Below are 19883 nucleotides of genomic sequence, written 5' to 3' on the forward strand. Positions count from 1 at the left end.
TCACGGAGGTCAGAGAACAGAATACAGGGGAGAAATACCGGAGAGGAAGGAGATTCAAAAACCCTGAGCGGCAATAACCAGACAGTTGATACAATGCCACCTTTAAAACCATATTTCAGGCACTCGTTAATCCCTGGGACTTCAGCTTCCCCAGCTGGGAAAACACTGCAAATAAAGATTCTTCCCAAAACTGAAGTCAGGCTGATCTAGGGCCAAAATTAAGAGACGCCCGCAGCGGAGGTGTGGGAGACCACGCATGCGCGCTGGCGCGGGGCGTGTTTGGGGCGGGGCCTGTTCCCTTTCTCTTAGGGTTTCCGGGGTTGCCTGCCCCGCCCGCCTCACCTGCGCGTCACGTGGCCCCCGCGCGCCCTGGGGCACTTGAGGGCGGATCCCGCGCGCCTTGGGTCTTCGACGTGGACGTGGCCGCGTGCGTGGGCAGGTTGAGCAGCGGCGGCAGCAGGTGGGAGAGCACCGCTGGGATCAGCTCGGGGAGCCTCCCTACTCGGGGTGTTTGAACCGTATGGTTCTCGCCGTCTGGTTCCAAGCGCGCGGCGGGGGCCAGCCAGGACCTGGACGGGAGCGGGGCGCGGCGGTGCGGCCAGGGCCGGGGGCCGGGGGCCGGGGGCCGGGCGGGGCCTGCGGGCGTTGCGTGGATGCCGCAGCTGGGCCGGGTCGGATGCCGCCGCCCGGGAAGGCCCGGCTCCCCGTCAGCTGTCCGCCCGCCAGCCTGGGTGGCTCAGTTCGCCGAGGCCCGGCCGGCTCTGAGAGTGGGGTACACCTTTGGTCCCTGCGTGTGGGGGGAGTAGGTCGCGGGGCTTTATTTGGGGAGATTTGGGGCACATTTCCGTTTGCTTTGGATTAGATAGGGATGCGTGTGTCGACACCGGCAAGTTGACCAGCCCAGGGATTGAGCCTTCGGAGTGACGGCTGAGTGGATGCCCACAACCCCGAGGCAGGTGGTGGTAGGCTTGAGAGTGCTTTTCAAAAACATACTGTTCATTCCAAGTGATTATGTCTCTGTTCTTCAACTGTTTGGCCTAGAACTGCAAAGGGAGCTGGGTGCCACAAGGGTGTGGAAGCCAAAGTTTGTTTGCAAGATTACCTAGCGCACTTGCACAGTTGGGATTTGGGAGTTCTTCAGAAAGACCTCATGATCTTGCTTGTTTTCCGTGCGGTAATGTAGGTGACAATCCACCAGGACATTTCGTGGCTTGTTTTTGTTGTTTTTTGCGTGTTATTTAGACGTTATTGAAATTTATGTTTGGAAAAAAGAGGCTGAAGTTTTGGGATACAATAAATATTGGAAAAGATAAGCTCCATCTATTTGTAAAGAGTTGTGCAAATAACATTGGAACAAGGGATTATGAATTACAATCTTAAGAGTATACCTATTCCTTCAGGGCCGATTATTGTTTCATTTGGCATTATTTTTCCACTGCTGGATTTTTTTTAAGTATTGGTAGCTTTAAGTTTTCTGATAATTTTATATTGTTTATATATGAAATTTAGAGGTAGAACTCAAGCGGATTTGGAAAGAAATATTTGAGCATGTTAGGTGTCTGACACTGTTTTATGTGCCATGGATACAGAAATGAGGAAGATGGACAGGATCTCCACTCCTTTGGAATTTACATTTTAGTGGTGGGGAGACAAATAGATCAGATGGTGGTAATTGGTACACTGAGGATTAAAACAAGGTGATACAGGGGCGCCTGGGTGGCTCAGTTGTTAAACGTCTGCCTTCGGCTCAGGTCATGATCCAGGGTCCTGGGATCGAGCCCCACATCAGGCTCCCTGCTCCGCGGGAAGCCTGCTTCTCCCTCTCCCACTCCCACTCCCCCTGCTTGTGGTCCTTCTGTCACTCTGTCTTTATCTGTCACATAAATAAAATCTTAAAAAAAAAAAACAAAACAGGGTGATATATTAGCCTGGAGGGTGGCTGCTTTAGACTAGGAAACCCCCTCTGAGGGGAGACACTGGAGTTGAGATCTGAATGAGAAATAGTATCCCAAAAGCAAAGGGAAGAGAATTTCAGCCTGGGAAAACAGCTTTGTGAAGATCTAAGACAATCCATTTGACCAGGCAGGCTGGAAGGAAGTGAGGGAAAGGGGAAGGGGCCGGACTTCAGATCTGAGAAGTAGGCAGGCAAGAGCCAGATCATACATAACAGCATTTTGTAAGCTGTGCTGAAAGGTTTGGATTTTAATCGAAATTTGTAAATTTGTTCTTAAGTGCAGTCTGGCCATGTTCATTTTTTTGCCACTCTTTCTCTTTGGTTTCCTTGGATTTATTAAACTGGTTCTTGACCTCAAATCTTTTATATCATTCTGTTCTTTATCAAACAAGGTGGCCGACCATGACATGGGAGCTTTCAGCACTGCCGCTGAAATTTTGAATGAAACCATTTCTTAGTTTTTATGAGTGAACGGGACAGTTAATGCATCTCAAAGGCAGAGCTGTAGAGCCTTGGCTCCGTTCTGTGGAAGGAGCAGCCAAGACAGTTAAGAGTGGAAAATCTGGGTGCCTGGGTGGCTCAGATGGTTAAGCATCTGCCTTCGGCTCGGGTCATGATCCCAGGGTCCTGGGATCGAGTCCCGCATCGGGCTCCCTGCTCCTTGGGAGCCTGCTTCTCCCTCTGCCTCTCTCTCTCTCTCGTCTCTCATGAATAAATAAATAAAATCTTAAAAAAAAAAAAGTGGAAAATCTTTTTGACTTGAGATTAGCAAATCAGGAATGAGGCATTTTTGAGAAGTAATTAGTTAAGAGAAAGGCTTTAGAGGTGAAATAAATACCCAGTGTTTTGGGTATTTAGTGTCAAATCAGTTTGAAGTTATTTGACAAGGTTCTTTTTCAGGAGTTAATGGAACTTTATTGGTGTGTCAGTTGTGACTGTGATCCTCATTAAACTTTATAGTCTTAATTGATGTTTTCTCTCCAAATTATTCTTATCTCAGGTATAATAATTTGTCCTTTTAAAAATATGAATGTAGGAGCTTTGAGCAAATCCTTAAATTGATTTTGACTCTTTTATATGGATTTGAGTTACATTTATTTGATTCTAAGGATGAAGTAACCTTTATTTAAAAATTGCAGGACATTTTACTTCAAATAAAGAACATGGTGAAACTAATTCACACGTTAGCCGATCATGGTGATGATGTCAACTGCTGTGCGTTCTCCTCTTCCCTCTTGGCTACTTGCTCTTTGGACAAAACAATTCGCCTGTACTCCCTAAGTGACTTTACTGAGCTGCCCCACTCGCCATTGAAGTTTCACACCTATGCTGTCCACTGCTGCTGCTTCTCCCCTTCAGGACATGTTTTGGCTTCCTGTTCAACAGATGGTACCACTGTCCTATGGAACACTCACAATGGAGAGACTTTGGCAGTGATGGAACAGCCCACTGGTAGTCCCGTGAGGGTGTGCCGGTTTTCCCCAGACTCCACTTGTTTGGTATCAGGGGCAGCTGATGGAACGGTTGTTTTATGGAATGCCCAGACATACAAGTTATATAGGTATGAGTACTTAAACCCTTTCCGATTCTAATCCTATTAACAAGTCTGCCAAAAAAATAAATAAATAAAAATAGAAAGCAGAATACTTTGATGACTTTAAGGAGCAGATAATTTTCAGATATAACAAGAAAAGACATTTTGACCTGTCTTCTGAAGGTCATAAAAACACATGTTTAATATGGGTTTTGTAGATTTTCTTGGCCCTGAGAGTTTTAAATTTCCAGTCTTTCTCTTGTAAAATAAGAGTTAATCTTATTAGATTTTTATGGATTTCTACTTTAAGAGCTAGATGAAGAAAACAGTCTTTTGAATAAGATTCAGTAATTTTAGGCTTTATTTTTGTCACTCATGACTCAAGCGTTCGCAGTAATAGAGTAATGGTAGGTAAGTCTCACCTGAGAAGCACAGCTGTTTCCTGACTAGGATTCTTGCTGGGCAAATGATCAACCCCAGAAGAAAGAACCTTGTGATAAGTGTGGTGTTAACATTTTTTAAAAAAAACACCTGAAAAACTCCTTTTAGATGAAAATACATCAATTAATTTATACTGACAATGTTCTGTTGCAACTTGCCAACATGAAAGCTATGTACCTTTATGTATGTTATGGTGAAATATATATCACATAAAGTTTACCATTTTAACCATTTTTAAGTGTACAGTTCAGTGACATTAAGTACATTAAACACCATAAACTTTTAAATGTTACCAAGTAAAATAGCCCAATATACTTTCTCCTGCCCCTGAATCATTCAGAGCACATGCCAGCTGGTAAACAACTGTTGCTCATTAGATTTAGGTCTGTGGGTTGAAGAAGGTGATGTGTTTTAAGTGGCATTAATGAACCATTTAAAGAGACAGCTCAGAAGGAATGGAATCTCAAGATTTTTTTTATGTGAATGAAATATAGCTGTCAACTAAGAAATTTTCTTTTTCACTTATCAGGTGATGAATTCTGCCTCTCTACCATTACTTCCCTAATGTATACTGTAAAAAGATAACGCTGCAGTAGATTTAAGCCCTGCATGGGACCCTGCACTAATTGTTAGGCTTTTACAAGTTTATTTTTCCTAATTGAGAAAATTAATATTGTCAGCACATTGCTTCCTTATGTTCCCAAGATAATTTTAACTTGTTCACAGCATTTTCTTTTCATAAAGAGTTTATATTTATATTTTATATTTGAAGATGATGCTTCTGGGTGATTTTAATACAAAAGTTGAAAGTACTTTTGACCCCAATAACATGCTTTCCAATAAAAATAGTTTTTTAAAAAAATGTGTGACTATAGTTGATATTTTGGTTGTCAGAGCTTTTTTTTAAGTTTTGTAGATTTTAATGTGTTCATACAGACTTGCCATACGGAAAAACATGAAGATACATGGACTTTGGTTTGGATCTGTATAGTTTAGGCTTGAATATATTACTTAAGATAATGTTTAAACCCTTTTTTTGAAAAAGCATATCTCAGTTTATAGCATATGATATTTCTATAGACATCTATTGCCCGTTCTAATTCTCTGATAGCCATTTTTCCTGTTTTTCCTATAGCAAGCTCCTGTTAGAAATTGTAATATAAAGTAAAAGATACTCTGAAATGAAATGAAACCCCTTCCCTCCCCTTTTTTTGCTTTTATTTCAGATGTGGTAGTGTTAAGGATGGCTCCTTGGTGGCCTGTGCATTTTCTCCAAATGGAAACCTCTTTGTCACTGGCTCTTCATGTGGAGATTTAACAGTGTGGGATGATAAAATGAGGTGTCTACATAGTGAAAAAGCACATGATCTTGGAATTACCTGCTGTGATTTTTCTTCACAGCCAGTTGCTGGTTGGTTATTTTAATCTCTTAAGCCCTAGTAGTTCCTATTTGTAATTTGTGTATGACTTTTAATTCTTTTATTCATTTTCATTTCATCTTTCATAAATGAGAAGCCCTTTAAATTCATTCCTTTTAAGGAATCTTGTCCTTTATCTTGACCAAAATGAAATCATGAAGAAATGTCATAAGGGAAAATTATGTTCTTTAGTATGTGTTGGGGATGACTCAACTTTGTATAGTAGATCTGGATTCCTTGAATATGGTAACTTAGAGGACCTAACCCTATTGGTTGTGCTGTGGATTTTAAAATACAGTATATTGATCTTCAAAGAGAAATGTGAAATTAAAGAAATTGGAAACAGAAGCTAAAATTTCAGTTTACTAATTTAATCTTCCAAAAGCTAAATTTATAAACTAAGATGTTTGACAACACAGTCAGAAATACAAACTCCTGAATATAGACAGACTCTTGGTTTTAAATAGATAACAGTGAATTGGGAAGCTCTCTTCTATTTCATCCTCCGTGAAGGGTGGGAGTTATGCTTTTGCTGCCTCAAGTCCTGTTACACCACCAGTGCTGTCCTATTAACAATATAATGTGAGCTACATTGTAGATTTAAGACTTTTTAGTTGTAGGTAAAACTAATTTTAATTTATTTTACTCATATATAAAATATTTCAATAATTGATAGTAACACTTAAAATATTTTACTATTTTTTGGTACTAGGTTTTTGAAATCTGGTGTGTATATTATGTCATGTTTAAATTTGTTCTAGCCACATTTCAAGTGTCCAGTAGCCACAGGTGGCTAGTGACTACCTTATTGGACAGCTCAGGTCCAGAAGGTGGGCAGGATGGTTTTGGCACTCCCCTATTTCAAACCCACCAGTGGCTGATTAAAATAAGATTAAGGTATAAAATAGCAAATCCAAAACACAAAGCCTGTAAGTACCAGACGCATTCTGTTTGCCTCCTCTCAACACACACTTGGCCTCAGACATTCTCTTGCAACACTGCCCTCCTTTTGTTCCTTGAATGTTTCTAAGATTTTTCCAAGGGTTTTACATGTGGACCCTTCACCTGGTTCACTGTTAGTTATCCTTTAGATTTCAGGTAAAAACATCACTTCAGATGAGCCTCCCCTGCTCTAACGCACATAATTGTATCTTAGTATGTATCAGTACCAAAACTTCCTTTGATGAAACTACATCTATGATGTTAGGTGGAACTCATGTAAAATTGGCTTGAGGATATCGATATTTACATTAGCCACAAATATTTAGGAACTTATCTAGTGTATATATAATTATACACTGAAATTTTCTCAGCATTAAAAACTAGTGGATTTTTTGTGACACCAAATTTGCTGGTTACTTTCCCTGACTTGGACAATTTCTACCAAATAAAACAGACTGAATCAATGTTATTTTGGATTTATATAATTCCAGCCTTTGTCTTGATTAAATCAAATAGGGGGAAAAAATCTCTCATTATTATTCCATGTGAATTATAGACTAAGCTTTTTTTTTTTTTTGGCTATACTTACAATTACAACTTTATTATAAAGGATACATATAGGGTGAGATCTGGGAGGGTCCTCAATGCAGACCTTCCATGCCCTCTTCCTGTCGATTTAGGCCATTAGACTAAGCTTTTAAGAAGTGGGTATGTCCTTTAAAAAAAAAAAGTTGGGAATAATTAAACATTTAACACTCATAACTTTTCTCCCCAATTTTTCCCATCAGTGCTAGCCTTATAGACTTTAAAATTGGGTTGGAGGATGCCCCAGGCTTAGTGAGTCAATATCCGCCCATGGAGCCTTGAGTTTATATTCTTAGTGGAAGGTAAATAAAAAGGCATTTTGTTGTAGTAACTTCAGTGGCCAGGGTTATAATCCTTTGTTTAAAATAAATTCTTGTTTAATCCTTATTTAAAATAAATTCTTTAGTCAACATTTCATTCTGTGGTTTACGTTTAGTTAATACTGCTTTTGAATATGGTTTAAATGAATAGATAGAATTAACAGATCTCAATATATGAAGTTGAAAATGTTTTGGTTTAAATGTTTTATCAATTCTTGTGTATTTATTTTTAACAAATTTACATTTTTAGATGGAGAGCAAGGTCTTCAGTTTTTTCGATTGGCATCATGTGGTCAGGATTGCCAGATCAAAATTTGGGTGGTTTCTTTTACCCATATTTTAGGTATGTATATATTCAACCAGTAGTTCTCTAAAATTATTTGCGATTCAGATAGAATTTCTGTTTTAATTAATCTTTTTACTTAAGGAACTCTGGATATCTAAGTGATTATAAAAGTATGTTTTAATAAATTTTAAGCAGAGTAATTACATACATATACATGATTTAAAAATTAGATGCTCACAGCTGATCATGACCTCAACACCACCACCACCACCACATTCCTGCTGACCAGAGGTAACCATTTTGCACTTTATCTGTTTGCAACTCTTGGTGGTTTTCCGTTTGTATAAATATTATTTTACCACCATATTTTAGATTTTTTTCACTATAGTGACTGTTTTTTGACAGTGCAGGGAGGTCTTTCCTCCATGTAATGCACTATTCCTTCAGGTGATCCTTCACTCAAGAAACTTAGATTGTTCGGTTTTGGAAAACAGTATTCCTTTAAGTTATTTCTTTAATAATTTCTTCCCCATTTCCTCTCTTTTTAATAACTCATTAATTGAGTGTTGGAACTCCTGATTTCTTTCCATATGTCACCCCCCCACCACCACATTTATCTCTTTTTCTTCATACTTAATGGAAACATTCCTTAACTTTATCTTTTAACCTTTTGTATTTTTTATTCCATCATATTTTCAATTTCTATAAGTTCATCTTTTTCACAGTTTCTTTTTCTCAGTGTCCTCCTTTTGTTTTATGAATGCAAGATCATCTCAAAACTCAGGATATCAGTTAGAGGCTTTTTGTTTTGTTGTTCCCTCTTGTTTCCTGATTATCTTTGTTTGCTCTTGAGTCTTTTTTTGTTTACTCTGATCTTTCTCTTTCATATGGTTACCTGCTTCAGATGTCTGGTGATCCTTGTATTTATTCCACTGACATTTAAGAATTAGGCAATAATAAGATATTTAGAAGCTCTGTTCATATAGTGGTTTGTTGTTTCTGGCTTCCCTTTAGGATGAGGAAGTGGGTTGTTGGCCCTTACTGGAGAGGTTTAGGGGCTTAGGGAATTGCCCTGGAGCTGCCAAGGAGCTCCCCAGAAAGCCGTTATTTTCCCTAGAAATGTTTTTCCTGGAGAGAAGCATCTGGCTTTTGTGCAACATGCTATGTGTGGGTGGGATGAGGGAGGGATTGGAGTGGACACCGAGTGTTTCATCGACAGACTTTTTTGCTAACTTTTTTGTCTTCAGGTTGATATCTGTGTTACTCTGATTTTCCTTTTCCCTAGCTGGTGATAGTCCTAAATCTTTTAGGGTATTCTAGGACAGATTAACTTTCTTCTTGGCTGTCACCCCTCCCTTTGCACCCTGGGCTGTTACTCCTCTATACTACCTCGTCAGTTAATTTGCTTTCTGCCTTCCCAAAACTGGCTTCAGTTTCTGGATTGCTGATGCCTCTCTTTCCATTTTCTTCATTGATGTGCTTTTATATCTTTATTAATTCTTTTGCTTTCATTTTAGTGGGAACTCTGAAATTATATGGTCAATTGGCCATCTTCAAATGCCTAAAAATATTCTTACTGTATTGTTATCTGATAAGCTTCAGTTAAATTACAAACTGCATTTTGTTGACAATTATTGTCAAAGATGAACAAAGCTGGACACTAAAATACAAGGATAGACTTTACCCAGTAGTGTACTGTTGCAATAGGGAGTAGAGTCCACTGTGAACTTTGCTCAGCTTCAGTTTATACAGAGGTGACTGGGCATTTTGAAGGGAGAATGAGGGAATAAGGACAGGTCAGTGACAGGAAGGATGGGGATCATGTGAAACTCATCTGGGTTTGCTAATTGGCATCTAGGGAGATTAGGCTCCTACCCCCCACAGAGTGGGAGACAGGGGTCCTATCTATCATCATGTGTTGGCTGGAACGAACAGTAAATTCTATTGGCAGCCTTGAGTTTTCTCAGGCAGGTACTTTAAGGGGACTAGGGTTATCCTAGGCATGCAGCCTTGAGCTGTCAGAACCTATGTTAGTGTAAGTCTTTATAGGCCAAGATCAGGGCCTTAGTGAGAAGAGGGCTCAGAAGAGCCTGGCTAGAGTTTGAGCAAAGAGAAAATCTTTGTCGTTGTACCAGTGTATAGAGAAGAGCCCATTATCAGGAAATAAATATTTCTTTGTGGAAATTCAGTTAATTTATTGCCTGTTAGGTTATATTTAGTCACTCTTAATGTGTTCAATGACATACCAGCGAACTCTGGTCTATCCTGTCTTTTACTCCTGCCAAAGTAAAATTCTTATGATAATCCATGAATATAGTCATATATTGTATGTTCTAAATATGTCTTTAATAGTTGTTCAAAAGTAAAACGTGTCATGCATTCCTGGAAAATGTGTTTTTACAGTGACTCTTTTGAAAAACAACAGTTTATAAACCTGCACCATCAAAGCTTTTTTATAAAGTGTTTATCATCATTTGCTCCTAATTTTTTTAATTGTTTATTTGTTAGGGAGGAGTAGATAGACTTATGGATCTTATACTTGAGAATTTAGCCTATGGTGATACTCCAAGTTTTACTGGTCTTCATGTGTTTTACAGCTTATTAACATTTTTGCTGTGTTTGATTGTGCCAGTTCCTGATCTATATGTTCCACGGTGCATTCAGTGACCACATCTCCTCTCCCAGATAAAAAATACATGTTTTTTTTTTCTATTTTGAATAGAAATAAAGTGTATATTTAGTAATAATACTTTTCTATTTATTAAAACTTTTACCTGCTCTAATGATCTTTTTGTTTAATTAAATGCTGTTATCTTAAGAGCCATTAACCCTTCAAAAAAGTTTTTATTCTGAGAAAATTAATAGATTTCACTTCCTTATCTCCTCAGGTCAACTTCTTAATAGTCATTTTTATAGATTGTCACTAAAATATATTGAATTCCAGTGGTTTAGCTTTAAGATAGCTGTGATACTTCTTTTCAGTAATTACAGAAAGCATAAAAAGGATATTAGTGTTACCATACTTTGTCGGAGTATTAGAATATATAATTGGAATTGTAAGATGTATAAATTATTTATTATTTTTAATTTATGGAATGGAAAATATTTTCTTTTTTTCTTTTTTTAAGATTTATTTATTTGACAGAGAGACATAGCGAGAGAGGGAACACAAGCAGGGGGAGCGGGAGAGGGAGAAGCAGGCTTCTCGTGGAGCAGGAGCCCGATGCGGGGCTTGAGCCCAGGACCCTGGGATCATGACCTGAGCCAAAGGCAAATGCTTAATGACTGAGCCACCCAAACACCCCTGAGAAAATATTTTCTTGATACCAGGTTTTAAAAAGTGATCTTTTTGGTGCACCAATGTGTATATATACACATTACATATTTAATTTTATTTATAAGTGGGCTCCACACCCAGAGTGGGGCTCAAACTTTGCCCCTGAGATCAAGAGTCACATGCTCCACTGACGGAGCCAGTGAGGCACCCAATATGGATTCTATATTTTTAAAAATTAGATGACAAGACTGTCTTAATAGTTTAAAATTTTAGATTAGTTTAAAATGTTATATTTTTATGTCTTTTATAGAGTTTAAAATTTTAAATTTTAAAAGTACTTGATCATTATAATCCCCCCACCTTTGCTGAGTGCACCATTTTCTTTACCCATTACTGAACATTTGAAACCACTTAATCACACTGCATTCTGATACCTGAGTTGCGTGAAGATTTTTTCATTTTTTATTCTTTAGGCACTTAAAGATATTTTATTAAAATAAATGAGTGAAATAGTTTTGACTTAAAAATATAAATTCTAATTATAGTCAGCTTGCTAATTTTTCTTGCCTTATTATTTGCAGGTTTTGAATTAAAATATAAAAGTACACTGAATGGGCACTGTGCTCCTGTTCTGGCTTGTGCTTTTTCTCATAATGGGCAGATGCTGGTCTCAGGGTAAGCTATTTAGTTTAATTTCCTTAAACCATTTTGATATGAAATAGAACAGATATACAGAAAAGTACATAAAACATAAGAGAACAGCTTGATAAATGGATATAAACCTGTGTAAGCACTACTCAGTCCAAGAAACGGAATATCACTGGTTCTGCTCCAAGATCCTCCCCTTTCAGGTGCCCCTTTAGCATGACAGCACCTCAGGTCATCTACAGTATCACTTTTTTCTTTTAAACTGACTTAAATCATATAATGTGTATTATTTTGTGTCTGGCTTCCCTTAGTCAACATGATGTTTGGGACATCCATTCACATTAATGCATACAACTGTGACTTGTGGGTTTTCATTGCTATGTAATATTCCATTGAATGTGTATACTATAACTTACCCATTTTAATGTCAAATATGTGGATTATTTTCAGTTTGGGAGCATTATAATAATTGAATCTATCTGTGTCTTCTAGTGTACATGTTCATGCATTTTTGTAGGAAAAATACACAGGAATAGAATTTCTGAGCCATAGAATAATTGTATTTTCAACTTTGGCAGGTAACATCAAATTGTTTTCCAAGTAGTCGAACTCCTCTATAGCTGTGTTGTTTCACATCCTAGCTTTTCCTTATACTTAGTATTTTTGGTCTTTTTAATTTTAGCCATTCTTATGGATATGAAGTGTTATCTTAACTGCGTTTTTAATTTGCGTTTCCCTAAAACAATGAGGTTAGAATCTTTTGAGAAGTTTATTGGCCACATGTGTTTCCTCTTTTATAAAGTCCCTGTTCATGTCTCTTGCTCATTTTTGTTCTGGATTATCTTTTTCTTTGATCAGTTGTTGAAATTACATATATTGTCTCTATATTTCCATATATGAGCCACTTATTTGTTAAACATGTTGCAAATATCTTTTCCCTTCTGTGGATTTTTCTTTTCATAGCTTAAATTTTAGTGTAGTAAGTTTATGTTCTGAGTTAGGATATTTTCCTATATTGTCTTCTAAAACCTTCATTGTTTTACCCCTATCAGATTTGATTTGTGTGTATTATGTACAGTACAGTAGGAGTCCAGTTTTATTTCTTTCCATGTGGATATCCAGTTGTCCCAGTAATATCCATCGAAAAGATCATCTTTTCTCATGTTGTTCTGCTACCTTGTCAGAAATCACTGACCATATATGTGTGGATCTTTTTCTTAGCCTGCTGTTTCATTCTATTGTTCTATTTATCCTTGCTCTAAAACCATTCTGTCTTTCCAAGGCTTTATATTTTAGCTATTCCTGGATTTTGGCATTCCATATAAATTTTGGAGTTAGCTTGTGAGATTGCCTCCAGCTATCCTTTGTACACACACAGACCTGTTGGATTTTGATTGGGGTTATATTGAGTCTGATAAATTTGGGGATAATTGACATCTTTGTGATATTGAGTCTTTTAATCCATGAGTGTGGCATATTTCTCCATTTATTTTTGTTTTGACTTCTCTCAATAATTGTCTTCTATTTAGAAGTCCTCCTTATCTTTTATTTCTGAGCACTTAGAAATTTCTAGACTTATTTCTAGGCACTTAATTTTTTTGTTGCTATTATAAAAGACATGGCTAATATAGGGATGTGTATATGGAAAGACAGAATTAAGATCTTGTAAGGATCTTAATTTTTGCATTTATGTACAAAATCATATCACATGTTGATGGTTTTTGTTTCTTCCATTCTAATCAGTATGCCTTTGACATCATCTATGCCTTATTGAACTAGCTAACAGTACCAGGATAATGGAAACAATGTAACAGCCAACCTCTGATTCCTCTTTGTAAAGGAGACCTTTCATTATTAAGTGTGATTACTGTAGGTTTTGGGAGATAAACTTTATTAGCTCTTCTGTTCCTTCTAGTTTGTAAGAGGTTTTGTTTTGTTTTTATCATGAAAAAGTGTTATGATTCTCTTGAAATAATCATATGATTTTTCTCTTTTATTCTGTTAGGGTGGTAAGTTATATTGATTTCTCAAATGTTAAACCAACCTTGCTTTGTTGTAATAAACACAGTTTAGTCAGGACTTACTATTTTTGTGCATTGCTATAGAGAAACCTGATTCTAACTGTTGCTTCTTTGGATGTAACTTGTATTTTTTTCACTGGGTACTCACAGAACTTTCTGTTTGTGGGTTTTTTTTTTTTTTTTATACTTTGTATCAAGATTTGGATTTCTTTTTACTTAGTTTGCTTTGGAATTCACTGAGTTTGTTAAATACATAAAATGATAATTCATCAGTTAAGGGGAAAATCTTATTATCTCTTCAAATATTGCCACTATCCTTTCTCACCTCTAAATCTGGGACTCCAATTAAATGCAAACTATACTTTCTTACTGTAAACTTTATATCTTTTCTCTTCTCTTCTGTATTTTTCATTCTCCCGTTTCTTGTGTTTTATTCTGAGTAGTTTCCCCTTTGCTGATGCTCTCCTTAGCTTTATCTGATATGTTATATTAAACTGGGCCATTGGTGAATCCTTAATTTGTGTTATTTTATTTTTCAGTCCTGGAATTTGTATTTGGCTATTTTTTCAGGTCCACTATGTCACTTTTTATGACTTCTAGTTCTCTGTTGAAAATTTTAACGTTGGCTTTTATTTTTCAAAACTTTGTTCTGTAAAGCAATTGGTTTGGTACATAGTAGTATGATTTAGTTACTTTATATTCTATTTGTATACTTTGGTATATTTTCTCCTTGGTGCCATTGGATTTTCTCACCCTTGTCTATCTGATATCACAGGCCATAGCATTGAAATCCACATTCATGGCTCTTCACAGCAGCTTTTGCTCCAGCCAAGATATTTAGACTCCTAACAATCAGTTAAAATATTCTGGACTAAGCCTGATTGTTCTTTCCCCATATGTTCCAATCCTTGCCAACTAATAAACCAAAAAATTAGTTATGTTGTCATTATTTTATCTCAAAAGATGAAAATGGTTCATCCTCAAAAAGCATATATAGTAATTCTCTTTTGACCTAGAATTGAAGTCAGTGAAAGTTTAAGCAAAATTGGATTTCCTTCTGTTGTTTTGGGAGATATATTGTGCATTTCACTCTTAAGAGGTTACTTGACAAAATGATGATCTGAAAGTCAGCAAGTATTTATGACTCTCTTATGGGCCCAAGTCTTTGCCAGTTGCATTATGGCATATAAAAGGAAGTATAAGACAGTGTGCCCTTGAAGATGTTTTAAGTCTCTATCCTGATGTTCATTGCAAGATCTGACATGCCTTTGCCTTCTGAATCATGAAAGAAGTGTTAAGTGAAACTCAGTATAGTTTTTGTGTTATAAAACTGTTATTAAAAAATGCTATTTCATAGCATTATAATTCCTTATTAGCTTGTATATATGTCAATCTTAATATTTTATGTTAACTAAAATGTACCTTTCCAGTCATTGTGGATAAGTGGAATTTTACATTATTACATACTGTTTGGTATATGGTATTGCTCTAGGTCACATTCATATATTTTTTCTGAATAGTCTTAATTCATTTGGGTAAATAGGCAAGAGAATGGGTTGGAAATGTAAGATGGTGAAATATAAACATTTAGCTTTTTAGGGAAATTGGGAGATAGGTTTAAACCCTACTTCATGAGTAGATAAAGAACAAGTTAATTGGTCAATGATAGATTCCCTTTGCGACTGAAAGTGGTAAAATGGAATGGATGCATATGCTAAAGAGGGAGACAGTGGGAAAAAGTGAGTAGGTTAAAAGATATTTGAATACAAATGGCTACATAGGAAAAATGAATTGACAGCGGAATGGGATTATAGGTCAGGTTGTGCTAAGGAAGTTGTATAGGGCATAGATATGGGGTGACCGTGTAAACGGCATCATGGAATTTAGGCAGATATGGGAGGATTGGGAAATGGGGGATTCCAAGAGGCAGGAAATTCTTGAGTGGATTAAAATGTATGATAACTATAAGGAGGAATAAGGGGAATTGAGGCTGGAAAAATAGATTGTAGAGATGATAGAGACCTAGGATGTTGTTACAACTTTGTATAGATTTAGGAAAATGATTGAAACTTTTTAAAGCAATTCTAATATGCATTGCCTAGCTATAGGAGATGAGTGCTAAAGGTGAAGTACAGAAATTGAACCGTGATTTAGGTCAATGGTTCTCATATGTTTTGGTCTTAGGATTCTTTGACGTTCTTAAAAGTTATTGAGGACCTCAAGGAGCTTTGGCTTACATGAGTTATATATATATTGCTATTTACTGAAAATTGAGAAAATTCTAAAATATTTTTAATTCATTAAAAAAATAAACTCAATGCATGTTAACATAACATTTTTTTCTTAGGGAAAATAAAAAAGTAGAAGAGTGGATTGTTTTATTTTTTTAAATTTCTTCAGTATCTGGGCTAGCAAAAAATACATGGGTTCTCGTATCTGCTTCACATATTCTATTAGCTCTCAGAGCTATGATGGCATCACACATGATGGAGCAAAATGTGTAGGAACTTCTTCCCTCCATCTTTCTCTGTCTCTTTCCTCTAGCCCCTTGGCAGAATTGGTCTTTTGTACCACTCTGCTGATCTTGATCAACCAGATAAAACGGACATTATATATCTATATATATATATTAGCTTCTATTCAGGCAGGCAAGATCAGTCTTCATAATTCAAAATAGGACATAATTCAAATAGGACTGCCTCTTTCTATTCTCAATTCTAGTAGTTAGGATTCTTTGGAATCCTTGGAAACCAGTTTTAAAATGCCCATCATTGTTAGAGTTTTTTTTTTCATGTTAATCACCATACATTACATCATTAGTTTTTGATGTAGTGTTCCATGATTCATTGTTTGCATATAACACCCAGTGCTCCATTCAATATGTGCCCTCTTTAATACCCATCACCAGGCTAACCCATCTCCCCACCCCCCTCCCCTCTAGAACCCTCAGTTTGTTTCTCAGAGTCCATAGTCTCTCATGGTTCATCTCCCCCTCCGATTTCCCCCCCTTCATTTTTCCCTTCCTGCTATCTTCTTCTTCTTCTTTTTTTTTTTTTTAACATATAATGTATTATTTGTTTCAGAGGTCCAGGTCTGTGATTCAACAGTCTTACACAATTCACAGCGCTCACCATAGCACATACCCTCCCCAATGTCTTATCACCCAGCCACCCCATCCCTCCCACCCCCCACCACTCCAGCAACCCTCAGTTTGTTTCCTGAGATTAAGAATTCCTCATTTTTAAGAGTTCACTAAATAGCATCTTCTTTTCCTCTTCTTGAGTCAAAAACCAATGAGAGAGAAACGTAAGACAGACTGGGTAACATGACTGTAGATCTGCAGCTGACTTGCTTATCTGTTCTTGGGCAGCATGGACCACTGCAGACTTCCCCTGCAGGGGTAGATCAGATACAAGAAAATCCAGAACGGGCTGGGCCACATGACCTAACGTCTTCCCCCAAACACTCTAGTCATTTGTCATTCTTTTTCTGCTAAGCAGGAGAGGGAGAAGAAAGGCCAGGAGCCTTATTCCAGAAAGGATGGGAAGTGTCCTCTCATCTCAATAAGAAGTTTGTTTATATTTTATCTGTTTTATAAATGTGAAGGATAGAGTTTTATTGTCTTGAATTTGGAGTGGTTTTACAAACAACCTTCTCTTGCTCAGTAATGACTAGCAGGAGAAGGCTTAAGATCACTTTTCCAAAACTCAAATCATCTTTCCCCCCCTCTCTCTTTACAACATTGTTCATAATCCTATAGAACAGGTCAGTTCATTTAGTAGCCTAAAAGTATGTGATGCTATTTATTACAGAGGGTTATTAGATATTGCATTGCTTGAAATTAGATGTCTTGTGAAAGCTTTAGTGAAATTTGAATAGCTGTGCCATCTGCTTTATACGTTTTTAGGCTAAAACTGTCAGGCTATGTCCCCATTATGAATCCATTTTAATTTTAATATATTCATGGGGGATGATGTTCTAAGAAGTGTAAAATCCAAAAACTTGGGTTTTAGGATCACATCCAACTGAGTTTTCGTCCCAGCCCTGCCACTTCCTAGCTGTGTGACCTTGAGCAAGTTCACTAATTCCATATCTTATCTCAGCTTCACTTCTCTGAATTATAGAATGGGGAAAATAATAACATGTTCTTCATAAGATTGTTAGGAAGCTTAAGTAAGAAAATGCTGGCAAAGCATTTATTATTTTGGGGGCATAATAATTGTTCAATACATGATTATAAAATATATATATTATTTTTTTATGTAATCCAGAACATTGGACATTTTTTTATTTCTGCTTTTTCTGGGTTTCAGCCATTGACCTATCCTAAGGGAGCATTATAAAACAGCTGTTTGAAATTTTTTTATTTATTTATTTATTTTTTAAAAGATTTTTATTTATTTGACAGACAGCGAGAAAGGGAACACAAGGGGAGTGGGAGAGGGAGAAGCAGGCTTTCTGCGGAGCAGGGAGCCCAATGCGGGGCTCCATTCCAGGACCCTGGGATCATGACCTGAGCCGAAGGCAGACGCTTAACGACTGAGCCACCCAGGCGCCCCCAGCTGTTTGAAATTTAGCATGTTCATTCAGAAAGAGTTGTTGAGGACTTTGTGTCATAGCATCCTCTCTATAAAGTCTTTGGAGGAAATAGTTCTTTTAGGTCTCATTCTGAGGACTTGATGTCTCTTTTCCAAACTTTGGGTTTGTATTTCTATCTTAAATTGTGTTAACATATCATGTTTTCTTTCTTGAATTGCTGTTGAAGAAGCTCATAACCCAAATCGCAGCCCTCCTGTAGCAGGGTGGACTGGATTTTATGATGTATATTTTGGACACTAAATTTTTTTTAAAGATTTTATTTGAGAGAGCGAGTGCGAGCAGGGGGCGGAGGAGGAAGAGAGGGAAAGGTACAAGCAGACTCTGCACTGAGTATGGAGCCCAAAATGGGGCTCGATCCCACAGTGAGACCTTAACCTGAGCCAAAATCAAGAGTGTGACATGCAACCGACTGAGCCACCCAGGAGCCCTTAGGACACTAAATCTTAATTTTCATTTCTCTTGCCCACCTCATCTTTGTATTGTCTTCCTCTCCAGTCTCCTCACATAATTTTTGCCTTGTTTTTGCTACATCTTTGTAAGAGACTGCAAATACTTTCTGAATGAGAAGAAACATAGATCAATACATTTAAAATAAAAACGCGTGAGTGCAAAATAAATCTTTAAACCTTAGGAACACACTTGCCCTAAAGAAATTTTGGTAATTTCATTTGATTAGCATTTTGGCCATTGTATAAAGCTAGTTTAGATTAAAATGCTTTAGGTATTTCTGATAGTGGAGTGGCTGTACAGTGTCACTGTAATGATTATATGCTCTTCCATATCAACCACATAACTGTATGTGTTGTTGCTCTCACCCAGTATCCATCTAGATATCATTGACATATTTGTCTTGTAGTCTTGAATGAGCAGAGTTGAGGTTTTAGAGTGCCACAAAACTGAAGAAAGGGAGTATCACAAGGCTTGAATACTAATGCCTCCTTTATAATGAAATGTGGGGTTAGAGTGACAGGGCAGATTGTGGTGGAATGTTCATACTGAAAAGTTGGGGTAAGATTTACATAAAGCAGGCAGGAAATGTATAACCAGGAACACCAAACAGTGAGACTTCTTGTGTGGTGTTGGTTCAGGTTCAATTTAGGGAATATTTTGAAGTTTTATATTGTTTGAGTGGTTTCAAAGTATTTTATTTTGTGTCTTTTTACAATGGCTCTATTCTTCTAGTCTTTCAAACTCAAATATCAGATATTAAAAACTATTATTTTTCCCTAATCCTAATTTCCTTCCCCCAAATCTAATCAGTTATCAAATCCTATTGTATCTTTCTTTGAATCCTATGACCAAATCAGAGACTATAGAAGTTGACAATCTTTTTTATCTCTCAAAGTTTGCAGGTCTCTTTATAATTTCCATTCTTCTTGCTTGGATTCATTAGACTCTTAAGAGTTCTTCATGTCTGGCCTTTTGTTTCTCAGATTCATTTTTATACCTCAATAACAAGTGAACCTATTCCATTGCCATCATGGCTGGCTATCTATTGCCTACAAGATTGTCTAAATTTCTTGGGTGCTTTGTTTTTTTGTTCTAGTCTGTTTTTGGCCTTACTGCTTCCTATTCCCATAGTGGACTGTTGCTTGTTGCCCTAATTTCTGTCTTCTCAGTATACAGTGCTCATAAAGATTACTAATGCTTTACTCCACACTGAGCACAGAGTCCATTGTGGGCCTTGATCCCACTACCCATGAGATTATGACCTGAGCCAAAACCAAGAGTCGGATGCTCAACCAACTGAGACACCCAGGCACCCCAGTTAGTTTTAATTGCACCAGTTGTGGTCTCAAAAGATGGAATTTGCTTTTTTCTTTTTTAGGATGCTCAGAAGTAGTAGTTTTCCCTAAGA

At 37.1% G+C, this 19883-nt stretch overlaps 1 protein-coding gene across 5 annotated transcripts in view; it reads left to right on the forward strand.

Moving 5' to 3' along the window:
- The first annotated feature begins 314 nt into the window (after positions 1-314).
- WDSUB1 (WD repeat, sterile alpha motif and U-box domain containing 1) overlaps positions 315-19883 on the forward strand; it is a 53838-nt gene continuing 34269 nt past the window's right edge. For 3 of the 5 annotated variants that reach the window (XM_028113040.2, XM_028113039.1, XM_088021686.1), the window contains exons 1-5: positions 315-460; positions 3094-3515; positions 5156-5340; positions 7445-7537; positions 11339-11432. In XM_028113040.2, the coding sequence (XP_027968841.1) occupies positions 3118-3515; positions 5156-5340; positions 7445-7537; positions 11339-11432 (770 nt within the window). In that variant the 5' untranslated portion in view covers positions 315-460; positions 3094-3117. The remainder of the gene's footprint in view (positions 461-3093; positions 3516-5155; positions 5341-7444; positions 7538-11338; positions 11433-19883) is intronic. The other 2 variants (XM_088021688.1, XM_088021689.1) reach the window with 2 other exon arrangements.

This window comes from Eumetopias jubatus, unplaced genomic scaffold (genome assembly GCF_037043125.1).
Source record: "Eumetopias jubatus isolate StellerSeaLion01/CBP00866 unplaced genomic scaffold, mEumJub1_p1.0 scaffold_3, whole genome shotgun sequence".
Lineage (NCBI taxonomy): Eukaryota > Metazoa > Chordata > Mammalia > Carnivora > Otariidae > Eumetopias > Eumetopias jubatus.